The sequence below is a fragment of the Colletotrichum abscissum genome (genome assembly GCF_030869225.1).
Source record: "Colletotrichum abscissum strain IMI 504890 chromosome Unknown Scaffold_30.1, whole genome shotgun sequence".
Taxonomy (NCBI): domain Eukaryota; kingdom Fungi; phylum Ascomycota; class Sordariomycetes; order Glomerellales; family Glomerellaceae; genus Colletotrichum; species Colletotrichum abscissum.
The window spans coordinates 604,235-620,631 of NW_026850210.1; the positions used below are offsets into that span (position 1 = coordinate 604,235).

The window sequence follows — 16,397 nt, forward strand, 5'->3', positions numbered from 1 at the left end:
GTAGAAGTATGACCTAGGTTGGTGTTGAGGAATGGGAGTCTTTTCTCCGTGTGTACAATCTCGACTTGGCTCTAAGCTGCTTTTGCTGTGCAATTGTATTTCATTACCGACTCCTTGTCTTGAATGTTCCCCTTTTGGTACAGACCCGGTTGCATTGGACCGCCATCCCGGAGCGAAGAGATCCAACATAGCCATGGCTTGAATGGCTCTGTGCCAATAGAAACAGAGATGTTTTGGGTGCTTGTAAGGCATGTTCATGTTAGGCATACCGGCCAGTCTCCGCCAATCAGACTGTAGTCAGCACAATCACCCTGCTTTTTGATAGGAGAAAGTGTTCAAGGGCATCTGCACCTCACGTTGCTCGGGTCAATGTCTTGCCGTCCAGAATTGTGTAAGGTATATGAGGGGTGTTCTTGCATTAGGCAACACCACTGTCATCGTCTTTTTTCGAAGCTAGCCTTGCCCTTGACATCATCCGGCGTGCATTCACTCGCGAATTATGTGATGAGCTTCATGCAAGCACCGTCACAACAACGGGGCCCAGAAGCCATACTTCAGGCCTCAACTATCACCTCAAACCTAACGCCATATGAGAACTTGAACTACCCAGCAGTCTCTCAGCTCCCCGGTGTAGTTGCTGATAATCACGACGGGAGTTTGATATCACGATGGTACATCAGCGACCCACAGCAGAGGTCAGATATGACCCTTTATGCAGATAGTAGACAGTCTACGGATCTTTCGGCTAACCATGATACTACTAGATGGTTCGATCCCGCGAAGAATGCATACGATAACGCTATCTCAGTCTTGCGAAAAGAGCTTACAGATGAAGAGTATCAACAGTTACGGCTCCGAAGTCAGCACTCCATGAGTGATGTGCAGTCTGCGGTCGAGTCTGCCCGGCAGGAGTACCGGGCGAAGTCCAAAGGATCCAAAATTCAGTCTGCTCTGACAACCTGCTCATCCAGAATCATGTTCTATGGAGGTAAGCTGTGGGAAACGAGTCGTCAATTTCGTAAAGCAAGAGCATGCACTAATTCTCGATTTACTGTTAAGCGATATTTGACACCTTCTCACAACATCACCCTGAATACGTGTCTTTGGGCTGGGGCGCGTTGAAGTTCCTGTTCGTTGTGAGCATCATCGCATCGCTTCAGTCATCTTAGCGTCATGTTAATCAAACTTACATAGGCTGTCCTCAATCATGAAGAGCTCCTTGCAGAGATATCGAAGGCGGTGTCTCGAATCGCACTCGTGCTGCCTAGAACCGAGCTACACTCTGTGCTTTATCCCACGCCGCGCATGCAGGACGCCGTATCACAGCTATACGCAAAGATCATAGAATTCGCATTGATGGCGATCAAGTGGTACAAGAAAGGCAAATTGTCTCACTCCTTCACGGCCATTATCAAGCCATTCAGTCTGGGGTTCAAACCTATCGTCGAGGAAATCGCAGAGCGGTCCAAACATGTGGATGAGCTGGCTAGCGCTGCGGTCAAGGCTGAGATCCGAGACCTACATGTCAATATTCACAGGCAGAATAAGACCATATTGCAGTTGACAGAGATGGTTTCTTGTAAGTTCAGGGCATGACATGGTCAGTTGGTTCTCTAGAGTTGATTCTAACTACCTAGTTCAAAGTCATGCAGCAGCAGCAGTCTCTCCAGACCCAGTCACTACTGGCGTTGAAAGAAGAACATAAACAAATGTTCAGAGCCAGCCAACTTGAGGACATCAGGACAGTCTCACTACTGGAGGATACGGCAGTGGCAGATGACAGCCTGGCATGGTGCCGATCGATGCGCAATCGACGTAGACAGAAAGCGCCCACACAACTACCCCTATCAGAGCTACACAAACTTAAAGCCTGGACCTCTGATCCCTCGTCCTCTCTCTTACTCGCGGAAGGGCAAGGGGTGAAGACAAGTTCGCTCGATTTCGCGGCTGATTTCCTCGATATAGTGCTTGAGCAAGGATACCCCGTCATCTGGGCTTTGTCTTCAATCGTCATTGAGCATGACAATGATAGCCTACTACCGTCGGTCTCAGGCATTATCCGATCCCTCATCTCACAGGCTCTGGCACTGAATGATACTGTGGTAAGCGAAGGCATCAATCCTCTCACACCTAAACACTTCAAGTCCGCTGTCACCATTGGCCAGTGGCTTGATATACTTGATCGGTGCCTCTCAACTTTTAAGCGGCTATTCGTTATTTTGGACATGAACGCTATTGAGGCTGCTTTCGAGAAATCGGAAGCTGAGGAACAATATTTCAAGATCGGTGACTTCATGGAATGGATCGGGCGCAAGTCACAATCAAAAGAAGGAATTATCAAAATCATCATCGTATCATGGAGGTTTGGTGCAGATACGCCCATAGATGCCGAAGCACTTTCTGAAGATAGGCATGTGTTCACTGACAGAGGGCGCAAGATTGAGCGGTTGATGAAACAAGCCAGGTTCAGAGCTGCGTTCAGGAGAAAACATCGGAACTTTAGCGACAAGTTGAGATCTTCGATTACCTTAGATGACGCCAAATACAGACTGTGATCTTCCATGACTTTGAACAGAAAATCAGCTCAATTGATCATCGATATCCAAAGTGGAAGTAAAAACATTCAGCCAGGTCGAGGAGACTTTGTGAGACCTTTCGCGGCCGAAGAGGCATCGCTTACTCTAAGGGCACCCAGCACTGTGCTGCAGCGACATCTCATTGGATCGGCGTAAGAGCAAGATGACATGCTGTAACCCCTTATCTCAGTCCGCAGGTCTCACACAAGTTGAGGCAGTCATCTGACGAAATCACGTGTGACAAAATGAGGGGAAGCTTGCCTTCCAGCCTGATTGATCTCGCAGATGTGAGTCTTCTACCCATTGTCCCGATCCTTTTCGAAGAAACATCAACTGGCCACGGGCACCCTGTACGGATGAAGTGCTTCCACTGCTTTCTTTCCTTATTTGTTCTGTTTATCTCATGTTCAACACGCCGCACATGAGCTATGTCACTTCCCGCGGGTGTTATCAATCTATCAAGGGTTCCAACAAGTCGGGGACCCAGCCAACACCAATCGAACGCAACCCCTTCCGAGCGACGCCTGGACGGTATCACGTTTTCCAACCTAGTCTCAAACAGTTATAGCAGTGTATCAGAAGACGGTTTTGATCGAAAGAGTGGATCAAAGAATAATGAGCAGGATGTGGCACCTCTGTTCCTTAGCTCAACTATTTCACGGGACGATACTCAGAGCCAAGCCGAGCAAGAACGCGAAAAGTTATCACACCTCAAGTTTCATTTGAACCACGATAGTAAGCTGAATTAACTCTTTCTTTGCAATCTTCGGGGTGCTTATGACAGCTCTAGACCTTCAACTTAGCAATTCTAAAGACGCACAAGTTCTCCCATCACAGTATATCCAACGCCCACTTTCAGACGCTTCTCGCGCCATTTCACGCTCGTCTTTGCCAGACCTAACTCTGTCTCGTTCTTTCACCTTGGGCCAGTCTGTGCAGCCCAGTATTTTCGCACGTTCTCGGATGCCGCCGCCACCGCCGCCGCCACCATTCCCAATGCCCTATCCCGGTGCTTCTCAGCGTAACAAACGCCGTCGTCTACCTCAATTTCCCGGGACGTCTCCTTTTTCATCATTCAAGGCCTCGAAGAACTCCAAATGGCGGAGGAAACTGCAGGCTCAAAGACAGCCATCTACAGAAGCACGTCGGGAAGATATTGATGCGCGAAACATCGAGCAGGTGAACTTTCACAGTAATCTCCATGGCAATGAGGAGAGAAAAACAGTGGATCTTCAGACAATCGAAGAACAACAAGACTCCGGCCACGATGTGAGCCTTGCCGAGTCTCTTGCCTTGATTACAGAAAGGTACCTCGGCGTCGACATTTTGGATCAGGGTAGAGAGGTATCCACCTTCGTGTCCTACCTTCTTGACACAATCGAGATTTTGCAGAGCCAAGCACGGTTCCGCGCTGCCGACAGCTCCGACAGTGACTCTGACAGTGACTCGGGAAGTGTAGAAGTAGCCGTCAGTCAGCCCCCCTATTTTCAGACTGTTCATCGACTCATCTGCGCAGTCGGGGATCATCACCACTCCGGAAAGCTGTCTGAAGATGAACCAGTGGCTCGAAAGACCAAGTCTGCTGGCGATGCAGATCGGCTTGAGGCTAAGAGGGAGATCAACAACCTCGAAGCGTGGGCAGGCAACCGACCGTCGCTCTGCTTCGTTGTCATCAGGGAGCACTGTTGCTCTCCAAACCAAAGAAATGATAACCAGAGACGAGAGATGCCAAATAACAGTGTCAATCCTTCTTCCAGACTAGAGAGGCTCAGAGTAGTGTCACCTATACTCCAGAAAGCCTTGCAGAAGGTTGCGGAGTTTCAAATCTACCCTAAGTCTGAACATTATGAGGCTGCTATAGAAATGGAGGCCCCATACCTATTCTTGTTCCACCATCGAAAAAGTCTAGCAACATTAGCAGAGACCGGACCATACCAAGAAGTGCTTTTGCCTCTAATGAACTTTCTCGAAGAAAGTTACGAGGCCGAATACACTGAGGCTGAACAGATGTTTGCCCAGGGACATGTCAACGCTCACCATATCCACAAGTTGTTCAAGCCGAATCAAATACTTCTTAAGAAAGATAGAGGGAATCGCTCACTCGCATTTGTACTCAAAGATTACAGCCAGGCGACCGAGGATGGTATCATGCTGAAAGGATGGAAATGGCACTACGACGGCAATGACTTGAAGCGAACGCATGAAACCGGGCTGATCAGGTCTGTAGCTGAGGAAAGGGCGGACATTCGTGACCTCTCCGTTCACCCAGTCGAGTTTGCCAGAGAAGAAGACGTCCAAATGTTGACCCAAAGGGGAAACAAGTTCTGGAGCATGAGAGATCAAGCATACACTTGCTACACAGGGTGGGACAGCGGGTCAAAACATCATTATGTTGGCAGACACTCTATTAAGATTGACCACTTGGAAAAGAGGCTAACCTAACGCCAGGCCTCTGCAAGGTTCATGGTGGATACGGCAACGTATCACATGATGCATACCGACTTGACATCCTCGTTATCTGAGATGCCAAGCCAATATGATCCGTGGCCTATGAAAGTCAACCGTCGAGAAGACTTACCGCACAAAGCCGAAATGCTGATGCCCGCCATTGTGCATGGGTTCAATCTCCAACAAAAGAAATGGGGTGAGACCACAGATTGAAGTATTGGTCACTTTGAAATGATACTGACGCTTTCTCGTTGCAGTTAGTTTGAACGTCGAAAATACTCATCCAGTAGATTGGAACCACAAAGCCTTCCAGCGCCTCGTTTTGGATAAGAAGATCAAGGAGATGATCCATGCACTCGTCAATGTTCAGACCTCGGCAAAGAAGATGGACGATATCATCACTGGAAAGGGCAATGGCCTGATTATACTCCTTCATGGAAGTCCAGGGACTGGAAAAACATTGACCGCAGAAAGGTAAGCTATGATTACGTATTATCCGAATACCAGAAAATGAGCTGAGACTCTGTGCAGTGTTGCAGAAATCGCAGAAAAGCCGTTGTACCGAGTGACCTGCGGAGACATAGGTACTGAAGCGCGTGATGTGGAGAAATATCTCGAGACAGTTATGTACTTGGGCAAAACTTGGGATTGCGGTTTGTTTCTCTTAATTCGAAGCAGGAAAACAAGTATTTCAATGGAAACTAACATTCGGATAGTTCTTCTGCTGGATGAAGCGGACGTTTTCTTAGAAGAGAGAACTATGGCAGACTTGCAGCGAAACAGCCTGGTGTCCGGTACGCATAACCTCTTGGCTTCGCTACTGGAATGCATAGCTTACTCAATTCAGTCTTTCTACGGCTCCTCGAATACTACGAAGGCATTCTCATCTTGACGTCCAATCGCGTTGGATCCTTCGACGAGGCATTCAAATCTCGTATCCAGGTGGCGATTCACTACGACAATCTAACCAAGATGTCACGTAAAGCAATTTGGCAGAACTTTTTCGACATGATTGAGGAATCAGTCGAGGAAGATGCCAACATGCCAGAACTAGAAAGAAGACTCGACCAGTTGGCATCAGAAGAGATGAACGGCAGACAAATCCGGAATGCGCTGCTCACTGCGCGACAGCTAGCAAAGGATCGCAAGGAGCGATTGGACTGGGAGCATCTCAGCCAAGTTATCAAGACTTCTGCTACTTTCAATAAGTACCTCAAGGCGGTGCGTGGGCATACTGATGAGCAGTGGGCAAGGGGGGAATCGCTGCGTTAACGGTCAAATCTTTCGTACTTCTCAAACCTAAACCTGTTCTCACTGATTTAGTTCGTGATTATTCGCAATATTTTAGCATCAGTGCTTCTTACTTCATGGCTGCTAGAATGATGTGATTGAATACCTAGAAAAGACCCTAGCTGGCAATGGGCATCCGGAAGTTCAGTGTGTCGCGAAGCAGGGACTGAGGTTAATCCGACCCCTGGAGCGACCAGTGCCAAACACCTCCTAAGGGTGGCTAATCAGGAAGAAAAAGATAAGAAAGAAAAAACCAGAAGCAACATGTTCGAGCACGCCCAATTTCACTGACCAGGCCAAATGACTACCATTATCTTCATCCTCATCGCCGACTCGATGGTGCATACAACACCACAACCAATGCCTCCTACGAGAGGGACGAATGAAACGAATTGATGCTTCGGCCCGGTCAAGTGTTGATATCCTGAAGATGGGCTCACTTCCACCACATGACAAACTGGTTGTCGAACTGCAAGGTCTCACCGCCCCTAGTAGTGAGGCTGTAAATGCTATCCCACGCGATTCTCCAAGGTTGTCGGAGGAAGCCGGTAGCAAGATCCTCAAGACCAGCCATCAAGAAGTTGGGGGCTTTGCTACTTGTCAGTTCCGGTTCCTGAGAGTCAGACTTCATTAAGTTTGTGAACGTACCACTGGGGAAATCCGGCTCAAATTGCACAAACATGGTGTGGATGTCGTTGAACCAAGCAGTGACTACGAGGTGGACTCCGCTGACGATGATGCGAGTCTTGACTCTGTTGGCCCAACCGTTTCCGGCCCTGAAGTGGTCACTCTGGTGAGAGGCAGGCCAGACTGAGAGGCGTGTTAATATGGCTTCCTAGGTAATGAGGATAGGACGCGTACCTCTGGCTTGGAGAGAGTTCTCCACGGGGGCATCGGCCTTGCCTGCAGCAATAACGTCTGGCGTAGTCAGCTTACCGCAATCTTAATCATGATGATTCCTACTTTACCTTTGGTGATGAGGGCATCGCGAGCCTCGATGGACTGTAGAGCCTCGACGCTAACAACAGGGAGACCTATTATTACATTACGTTAGCAGGGACTCTCTTTGATGTTTTACCGCGAAGATTGCGGTAACATGTCATATCAGATATACTGACCGTTGATCTCCTTTACGTCCTTGGACCCAACGTCGGCGACTGCAACAGGAGAGGCTGTGGCAACGGCCAACAGCAGAGTGAGAGCACCCGTGAGACGCATTGTAAGATTTGAAAGAGTGAATAATCTGGGAAGGGATTGAGCGAGAGTAAAAGTTAGAGAATGAATATCTGACGAGGTATGAGTCTGGAATTGGCGAGAACTTCTGGGAGATCAGCAGCGGACTTTAAATAGTTGTCCTATAGTCAGTATCGAGCCCATCCCCAAGGCCGGGAGACACTGCCGCGAATGGCCAAGAGCGCAAAGTGGAATCAGAAAGTGAGGCTTTTACAAAAGTGCTTAGGCACTGACCATCTGAATTGTCTCCGTCCCTTGTATCTCCAGATATCTTCCGCGTCTGAACACTCGCCGCTATATTATCACCGCAGGCAAATATTGAGTAGCGTGAAGCTTGACCGGCAGTGCGCCCAGGCTTCGGCCTCCCACTTTGCTGTCGTTTGGCCATATTGGAAGAATTGTCAATCTGTGAAAGTTGGCCATCTCCAACACACGGGTGGTCTAGGGTAGGGGATCCGCCGAGGACCCTTCATACTCACCGGCAACTCTTAGCAAGTTGAGGTCACAAAGTGTTTGTCTAGGGACCTAGCTGATAAAACAAGCTTTTGAACAAGCCTTTTCCGCCGGCTTGTGGGTTTCCCAGAAGATTTCCCATTAAGCCGAGTTACGATCATAGCACCAAGGCGCCTCTAACAAGTGGCCCTACGTAAGTAAGTACGATAACGAAGATGCCGGAGATCTTGCCACTTTGGGGTTCTACTATGGTACTATTTACTGCTTTAGGTAAACTCTCCGAGTCTATACACGAGATAAGAGTGTGTCGTTTCCCACGGCTGTTAACTGCAAAAACTCAATTGTTGTTTAATATATCGAGGTGCCGCCTCGTCGGGTCCGCCGAGACGTCAGCAGGCACTCTCCGTATTGACATCTTTTTTCAAAACTCTACAGCGTGGATTGAAGAACTCTAAGCATTGCCAAATTAGGACAGAACCGCATGATCATTGGGTTGACTGATTCCGCTCTGAGAAACCAAGCTTTTGGCATTTGATAGCATCCGGTGGGATACTACCGGCACTATGTGGGATGCTTCTGAGCCTCAGCACGAAAAGCTGGATGACGGACGCCTAAAGTCGAAAAGGCAAGTACGATAACCTAGTTCAATTTGACTAGTGCGATAATAGCCCAAAGGCAAGGAGCCAGACAGGGAGGGACAGACTTTTTGTCTCGGCAACGCACATTTCCAGTCTCGACAAGTCAGTCGAGGCTACCTATCACGACTAAGTGGGTTGTCAGAATACATAGCAAACAGGTTATAAAATGGAAGACGCCAAGTTTTCTAGACCATCTGTATAGAACCCCGTCATCCTCATCGTTCAACCCCATTGTACAGTCCTACTCGTCCATCTCATTTCACAATGAAGGCCGCTGCGATTCTTGCATTTTTATACCTGTAAGATGTCCTCGCCTTGTTGCTTGAGTGATATCTGACTTCGCATCTCAGCGCTCCTCTGAGTGTTTCAGCCTGGATGTGCAGCTGTTACAAGAAGAGCGTCCCCGATCTGCACGCTGCCTATCACTTCTGCCAGCCCGGCTCTGGCCATAAATACTGCGTGAACAAGACGACCAACGTCCAGGCGGTAAGACGTTCCAACAAGTGTTTATGAGTACCTTTGCAATGCTGACATCTATAGTGTATTATGGGCACGCCCATCACCCAAGCGAACTGCGCCTCGAGCTACGGCAGCGACTGGGTTGCGGAATGTGAACACTATACTGGCGGGTGCCCTCCTGGGATGACTGAGCAGTGAGAGGGAGGAAAGGGACTTGTGGCGATGATGTGAAAATACTTTAGAAGGAGGATTCATGGCGCACCATAGAGAAGTGTTGCATATTGTATTATGATAACACTGGTTGCAACAACTTTGATGCTATGAACTCGGATCCATAGACTACGCAACCCGGAGGCCACCAAAGACGAACACAGAAGAGCCGCAAAGATTCAAACATTCGAATTTCAAAACCTATCGAGAACCCTTTAGCAAGTTAAGTCCGGGCGTGTCAGATGGCTTAAGAGTGTCAATCCCGTTACTATTTTGCAATTCTATGCGGCTAAGCAAGCCACGGGTGTACCATTGACAAGAGATACTACCATGATTCCCCCTCGAGTTAATAGCCACCCGTATGCTGACGATGAGGTCGTTGAGACTGCTAATACAGATGTCTCTAGTGGCACTGTGTCTTCATTCCTGTATGTCCTCTCCATTAGCAAGGCACCACATCTTTCTGTCTACGTACTCTGACTGCCAGCCATAAGCATGTTTCTCCTTCTTGGATATTGCGATCCGCAGTTCGCAAAACTGTCCTTCCAGTCCGACATAGTAAGCGTGCTTTTAGATCTTCAAGCATGTTTTATTCCAAAGCTACTGCATTCTACCATGTGTTTCGACCCAGGCGGCCCTGAGTCCAACAGTCCGCCGTCGTCTTTGAATGAGACTGTTTCTGAGCGATCGTGAAAGCGAACTTATGCTTCAGACTACCAATATCCCATCAAGTACTCATCATCGCCAACCCATCCTGCTCGCATCCGCCACTCTCCCATAAGCCATGTACAACAAAACATCTCGTCCCTTGGCAACCCCGGGAGCGGGGTTCACACAAATCGGGACCGAATCCTCCCTCACGATGGGCGCCCCAGATCATGCAACACGAACGGCCCCACTCATCTCGTACAAATCTGCCCCCAAATCCGAAAGCGAAAACGACGACGCTGCCTGAAACCGCGAAACGAAATGAAGCACCGACAAGACCTTGGAGAATGAATCACTTGATCGTGGTCAGTATTAAAAGGCCACTATCATCATGCGTTCGCGGTCGCGGTCGCAGTCGCATGGTATGGGTTGTGAGGTTGAGAACTTGAAAATGATGATTGTCAATGGCAGGTAAGACGTTGATAAGGGGTAGGGTGTCGCTCCGGCGGTGAAGGTGCGTCCGGGGTATGTGGCGGGGTGTTGAGAGCATCACTAATATGAATTGGAACGCAAGACTGAGTTAGTACAGTAACGACATGACAGAGAATAATAATGTGTGAGCAATGGCAGGTTATTTTGTCTTCCCATGCTACCCTAACTAATCAAGCCAAATGGCCGAACGCTTCTGCTAAGTGACTGCGTCCATGTTCCCAACGCCCATTGTATGAACCGGTACCTATTGTGTCACGAACGAGCCGATGCTTCAATCAATCTCAAGACTCGGTTCCTCAACTTTTGTCCGTTCCAAACCCAACCGCTACCGAATCTCCTCGACAGGCCCGTCAATACCACGCAGCGTACTGGGGTAGTTGAACAGGTCGGGGATCCGGTGCACACCCTTGATATCATCCGCCTGAGGCGGACAGAGACAATCTCATGTCATCTGGTATCATCCCAATCCAATAAAGCAAGTATTCGATGGCCAGTATCCCTCTAAGACCCCTAATGTCGTGTGCTGGTGGTCCTGGATCCTCTACCGTGCGCGGAAAGAAAGCTCGACAAGGAGCAAAATACAAATGACAAGATAATTCGAAGCGCAATGACAGCCGCTGTTGAAGGTCAAGAGTGAAGGTGCGAGCGAATTATGCATTAAAGGAACTCCTTGTATGCAGATCGATCCTGAGTACCCATCCGAAAAGGAGACTCGAACCCTCGACGCTGCGTTGAGCTCATCAAGAATGGGCAACGAATGAAAGACCAAGAAAGCAAGGCTGTTTTGTTTGTTTTCCCAATGGCCCCCGAATGCCCTTCGTATGCTCGGGAAGTCGCGAAATCGAATGGAGGGCCATGGATTGTGAATGACTCTTTGAACGCCTCCCCGCGATACCATGGCCGTCCCTGGCCTTTTGGCGTCGAATGCCATTAAACGCCAGTGTCCGAAAGATAAGATGAAATAATTTTTCGTCCAAAAACACAATCGAGAAAAGTCAAATGACGAGACCGCAGAGACGATCGCGATTACATGGTGGAGCGAGCGGCGCCGTTAACCCCTAATTGCTGTTGCCGCATGAGTCTCGGTATTGAATGGAAAGCGCTCCTGCAGTTGCTGGGCGTACGGAAATTCATTTGGCGACGTACCGGCGAAAGGGAAGCCACCCACCGAGGTCGAGGGGGAAGCGGACCTCATTATTGCTGGGGTGGTAGCCTGACTCGGACGTTGGTTTGCGGGTCGTTCGCTTTGCAAAGGTTGACTGAGTGGAGATGAGGCTGGTGATGCACCGTAAGACCCTAGGTGCTGAAAGTAAGGGTTGGAGTCGCGGAGGTGGAAGGCGTGGTGTTGTGCGGGTCCGGCGTGTTGCGCTTGGTGGGCCATGCTGGGGCTGCCGTTGGAGCTCGAGCTGGTGCTGTTGGATCCACGGGTCGCGAAAACATCGTCAGCTCCGTCGAACTTGCCGTTTCTCAACGTGCCATCCTTAATCTGAGGACTGGACTGCTTGGAGCCGAACTGTTGATAGCCAAGGTCAGTACATGCTTTTTGGGCTGAGAGTGGGCGATCGGTGAGGGTCGATGATGAAAGGGTCGGACATGGATGATTGTTGACCGGAAGTACGTACAAAGCAGTATTTGTTGACCAATTCCTCGTATGATGACGAGGCAAGAGAAGGGTTGGGAGAGTCGGTGCCAGGGACGGGAGGCTGCTTCACAACCGGCTTTGAGACAGGGGGAGCGGTCACGGCAGGGGCCGGCTTCGCCTGCTGGGGCTGTTGCGCAGGAACGTGAATCTTGCGATGGCTCTTCATATAGAGACCATCCTGGTTGCGGTCCTTGCCAATAGTGTCCTTTGCAGCCTGGACGGCAGCAGTGAGAGAGGCACCAAAGTCGTAGCGGTTGGAGAAGGCTTGTCCACTCGGGGCAGTCAGTCGACTGGAGAGATTATCGCTAGCCAGGTTGCCGGTAGACTTGTTGATCTTGAGGCGAAGTCCAGCAGTCGGACCTGACTCGCCCAAGTACTCGTGGATGGGCTGGTCAAAGTTCAGCTTGGACTGGTTGCCAAAATCGTCGAAGCCGACAGGCATGGATTTAGGCCGAGGCGCCGACGAAGGGCTCGAGCGGCGGTTGCTACGGGGGAGCGCCGGGCGGCCAGCAGCGCCCTGCAGGCCTCGCTTGCCGTTCTGGGGCAAATGCTTCTTGCGGAAGTCGACCTGGAAGTTGGTGCCGTTGTTGTTGTCCCAGTACTCCTGGCCATTGACGTTGTACTTGATGCAGAAGAATAGCGTCTTCGTCTCGAGGTTAGCCAGGTCGGAGAGCTTGATGCTGAACGTGAATCGGTCCTGAGCGACGTGGTCGTCCTGAGCGCGAACCTCATGTGAGTATTCGGCACCGACCTCCGAGGTTGTCTTCCAGTAGTCCAGAGTGAATCTGCACGTAACGTATTTCTGGAATGCTAGGTTGGCAACTGCAACAGAGCCCAACAAGTTCTTTTGGTCGGGTGACAACCAGACTCTCTCGAGGCGGACAGGCAGGGACTTGCGGATGGGGGTATCGGCGGGGTGGTTTGCCGTGACGATCTCCCACTCGAACGGTGGAGTGCGAGCGTTCTGGCGTTCTTCTCCAGGGAAGGGGTACTCGGTATCACTGTCGTAGGCATCGACCGGCGAGGATCCGGCACTGACAGCGAGCGGCCGGTCAACCTGAAGGAAATGGCGGACATGTTCGAGGTGTGAGTCGAAGTGAACGGCCTTGGAAAAGGTCGGGGTGCCAGGCATGCTGGATGGCCGCCTGCGAGCAGAGGCGGGGCGGAGTGCGGGTCTGACGAGCTCTCCAGACTTCTTGCGTACCATTGGCGGCTTGTTCTCGAAGTTGTTACCGTCCGAATCGGATTCTGAGCCAGTGATGGAAGCCGACTCCATTACTATTCTGGGCTCGGTACTGGATCTCACATGGTTGACGCGGCGGGCGACCGTCTGAGCGAGGGCGTCCAGGGCGCTGGTACTAAAGCTGGTGGGCAAACCCTCCTTGGGGAGGTCTTCCTTGGTGATGAGAGATAGTGCGGGTTGGTCGAGCTTGGAGCTGGTCGGGGAGGCTTCCCTCTTAACGGGTATTTGGCTGATGATGTCCTGAAGCTCCTTAAGATTATCAATCTGCCTTCCGCGCTCTGCGACGTCCTCCTCTTCGCTTCCCGAATCGGGTGGTGAGATGATGGCGCCCTTGGGCATGCCTCGCTCGTCTGTCAATGGCGGCGGTGATTGCCTCACACTGCTGCTGTTGGTGGCCATGCCCTTCAAATCGTCCGACGTTCCTGGTGGTGTAGGTTGGTCTGAGTTGCCATTTGTTGTGGGAGCACCTGCTGCCGCTGCCGGCGTTCTCCTGTGCTTGGTGAGGTATGATGCTGACCTTGGTAGTGACGGTCTGGGGCTGGACTGGAAGGAGGAACGTCTGCTCACGTCGGGCGACGACGGTGCTGAGCTTGCTGGCGATCGGTGGTGGGAGGGTGGTGTGTAAGGCATTCCCGCGGTTGTGTACGGAGAATGTGGTGGATGAAGGTGTATGGTGAGAAAGTTGGTTTCGTGCGCCCGGCACGGCGTCAGTGTGGCGGCTCGAGGATAGTGGCGGAAAAGCAAATAGGTATCAATTCAGCGAAGAATTAAGGTGAGAGGCGGAGCGGCCGAGGATGAGCGAAGAGACGCCGGTAGGAAATTAGGATTTCTGTGTTATTGGAAGGTTCCCGTCAGCTCTGTCGCGGCCATGGGAGACTTTAGGATTATTTAGTCGGGTAAGGAAATTGGTTGTGGTGCATCTATTCCGATGACTGAACTGGTAAAAAATAAGGGAAGAAAACGAGGTAGAGAGAGAGTGGGAAAAATCTAGGAAAGAAAAAGAAGCTGATGGCTGTAGCGTTGGTGGCTGTGGGAAACGCAATCCCCGCGATTAGGGATCAAGAACAGGACTAAGGAAAGAGGCAAGGCTGAGAAAGTGATATGACAATGAGAGAAAAAAAAAAGGAAAAGTGGTAAGCAATGATGACGAAGGTGGTGATGTATTTTTTTGTTGTTTTTACAGCTGTATTACGTTTTTGTGTAGGAGTCGCAGTTGACCACTTACATGGAGGGAGAGAAAGGTCGAGTCAAGGAAGGCGGGCGACTGTCGGGTTTTCTGCTCTGGCAATGTTCCAGCAACAGGGCAAGAAACTTCCGTCGTATGTTTGGTGAGGAGGAATGTCGGTAGCTGGGGAGGAGGGTCCCGTGGAGATGTCGTCGAAGCAAGTGGAATGCAATGACGAGCTGGGGAAGGACGGGGACTCGAGTGTCTCGAAAGGAAGAAGGGGCCGATGGGAGGCTCAGGCGAGGCGATGAGACGTCCCTGCACGGTGGCTTGCGACGTTCGTGGGGATCGTATGGTCGGTCAGGTTCTGGGTCGAGCTTGACTGATCGAAAAGAGGTAGAGGGTTAAGGAGACCAGCCGAATAGGTGCAAAACTATGGGGGTCAATCCTTTCCTTCCGTGCCTTGGGTCGTGACAGAGTTATGCCGTTGACTCTCTTTTTTTTCGGTTGTGATGTCTCGTTCTTGGACAGGATGGGGTTGGGTCTGTCTGTGTTGGAATTCTGTTCCTGCTCTTGCTTCGGGATGCAAGTGTCGTGTGCCAGGAAAGATGCAAGAAGAGCAACGGAAAGTTGACTATCTCTTGAGACGACTTTTTTGTGCCGTGGATGTTGAGGATGTTGGACTTTGGTGTTTGGAGCACACAAAGATTGGAGAGAGAACAAGCTGGTGGGCGGCTCCGGAGGGAACGGAGTGGTTTTGAATGGCGAGCGAGTTCCGAGCACCGCAGTCCGCGCCCAGTACAAAGTACCTCAGCAGAGCGTGGGAGACTGGGGGGGGGGGGAGGCGGCGGTAGCCAGGTGTGTGTGGTGTGTGGTGAGTGCCAGTGGTGGTTGTGTGCAACACCACCGCCGCTCCCAGCAAGAAGAGACAGGGAACGAGGGAAGAAAAGCTACCGGTACCAGGCACCTCTCAGTTCGGGTTGGTCTGGTCTGGTCTGGTCTGGCTGGTTTGGTTTTTGTCCCAGCACACACACCCACGGTGCCGTGCCACGCCCCCAGCAAAAAGAGACGAGCGAAGGACTAAGACTAGGACCAGGGTCAGCGATGGGCTGCAGAACAGAGCGGCGACAGAGAGAGAGCGAGTGCAGTTGAGGAGAAGGTGGGAAATGCGTGCAATGTGTGGCAGACGCCAGCCAGCAAAAGCAGCCACTTTCCCATCTCACTGCACATACTGCGTAGATATCCGTACTCCGTGCCTCTGGTGGTGGTGCGTAGTGTACGTACACGCCCTCTGTTCCCAGGCGGCGGGAGTCGCAGTAGCACGTACCTGATGGTCAGGAGCATCCCTGCAAGTGCGAGAGACGGCGAAAAAGACCAAAAAGACCAGGGTGGCCATCGGGGGGGTGATCCTTGGTATGGGCGTGGACGTGTTCGGTCAAGCAGTCAAGCAGGGGAGGCCGGGGGAGCACCAGAGTGTGGTGGTGGTGGTGGAGAAGGATGTTGAGTGTGGGAGAGAGACGAATACTCAAGAGAAGACGAAGGCGAGGAACATGGCGCACAGCTGCTGCTGCTGCTGCTGCACCTCACAGCTGCTGCGAGCAACAAAAAATGGGTACACCAAGGAGTACGTACTTACTTCGTCCATGGCACCGGGGGAAGGAGGGAAGGAGAGAAAAAAGGTTGGGGTGTGGCTGGAGCAAGATTCGACGCTAAGCAGCGCGGCGGCGACGGGGTGTGGGGCCCGCCAGACCAGACCGAGAAAGGAAGAGCAGGAAAAAAAAATTAGGAAAGAGCGACCATCCAGCAAAAAACTAAACAAGACGAGGCGACGCTGCGTGGGATGGTGGCACGGAGACGGCAAGCCGGCTGGGCCTTGGGCTATGGGCTTTGGGCTCGACAA

The 16,397-nt window shown here is 51.1% G+C and overlaps 5 protein-coding genes across 5 annotated transcripts; 3 read left to right on the forward strand and 2 right to left on the reverse strand.

The window, feature by feature from the left end:
* Positions 1-702: 702 nt before the first annotated feature.
* On the forward strand, positions 703-2,555 carry CABS01_11320 (uncharacterized protein; the record flags this gene model as incomplete). The annotated part of the gene is made up of 4 exons (XM_060544675.1): positions 703-988; positions 1,060-1,136; positions 1,195-1,579; positions 1,645-2,555. The coding sequence occupies 4 exons, from the start codon at positions 703-705 to the stop codon at positions 2,553-2,555; spliced, it is 1,659 nt and encodes a 552-aa protein (XP_060397923.1).
* Positions 2,556-3,004: 449 nt separating this feature from the next.
* On the forward strand, positions 3,005-6,296 carry CABS01_11321 (uncharacterized protein; the record flags this gene model as incomplete). The annotated part of the gene is made up of 7 exons (XM_060544676.1): positions 3,005-3,311; positions 3,472-4,967; positions 5,025-5,220; positions 5,282-5,498; positions 5,556-5,677; positions 5,741-5,818; positions 5,872-6,296. 7 exons carry the CDS (start codon positions 3,005-3,007, stop codon positions 6,294-6,296), a joined length of 2,841 nt encoding a protein of 946 aa, XP_060397924.1.
* Positions 6,297-6,750: 454 nt separating this feature from the next.
* On the reverse strand, positions 6,751-7,532 carry CABS01_11322 (uncharacterized protein; the record flags this gene model as incomplete). Its single annotated transcript, XM_060544677.1, has 5 exons — positions 6,751-6,902; positions 6,963-7,124; positions 7,176-7,232; positions 7,283-7,348; positions 7,433-7,532. 5 exons carry the CDS (start codon positions 7,530-7,532, stop codon positions 6,751-6,753), a joined length of 537 nt encoding a protein of 178 aa, XP_060397925.1.
* Positions 7,533-8,902: 1,370 nt separating this feature from the next.
* CABS01_11323 (uncharacterized protein) lies at positions 8,903-9,295 on the forward strand (the record flags this gene model as incomplete). The annotated part of the gene is made up of 3 exons (XM_060544678.1): positions 8,903-8,937; positions 8,989-9,124; positions 9,179-9,295. 3 exons carry the CDS (start codon positions 8,903-8,905, stop codon positions 9,293-9,295), a joined length of 288 nt encoding a protein of 95 aa, XP_060397926.1.
* Positions 9,296-11,498: 2,203 nt separating this feature from the next.
* CABS01_11324 (uncharacterized protein) lies at positions 11,499-13,962 on the reverse strand (the record flags this gene model as incomplete). The annotated part of the gene is made up of 2 exons (XM_060544679.1): positions 11,499-11,960; positions 12,070-13,962. 2 exons carry the CDS (start codon positions 13,960-13,962, stop codon positions 11,499-11,501), a joined length of 2,355 nt encoding a protein of 784 aa, XP_060397927.1.
* Positions 13,963-16,397: the final 2,435 nt, after the last annotated feature.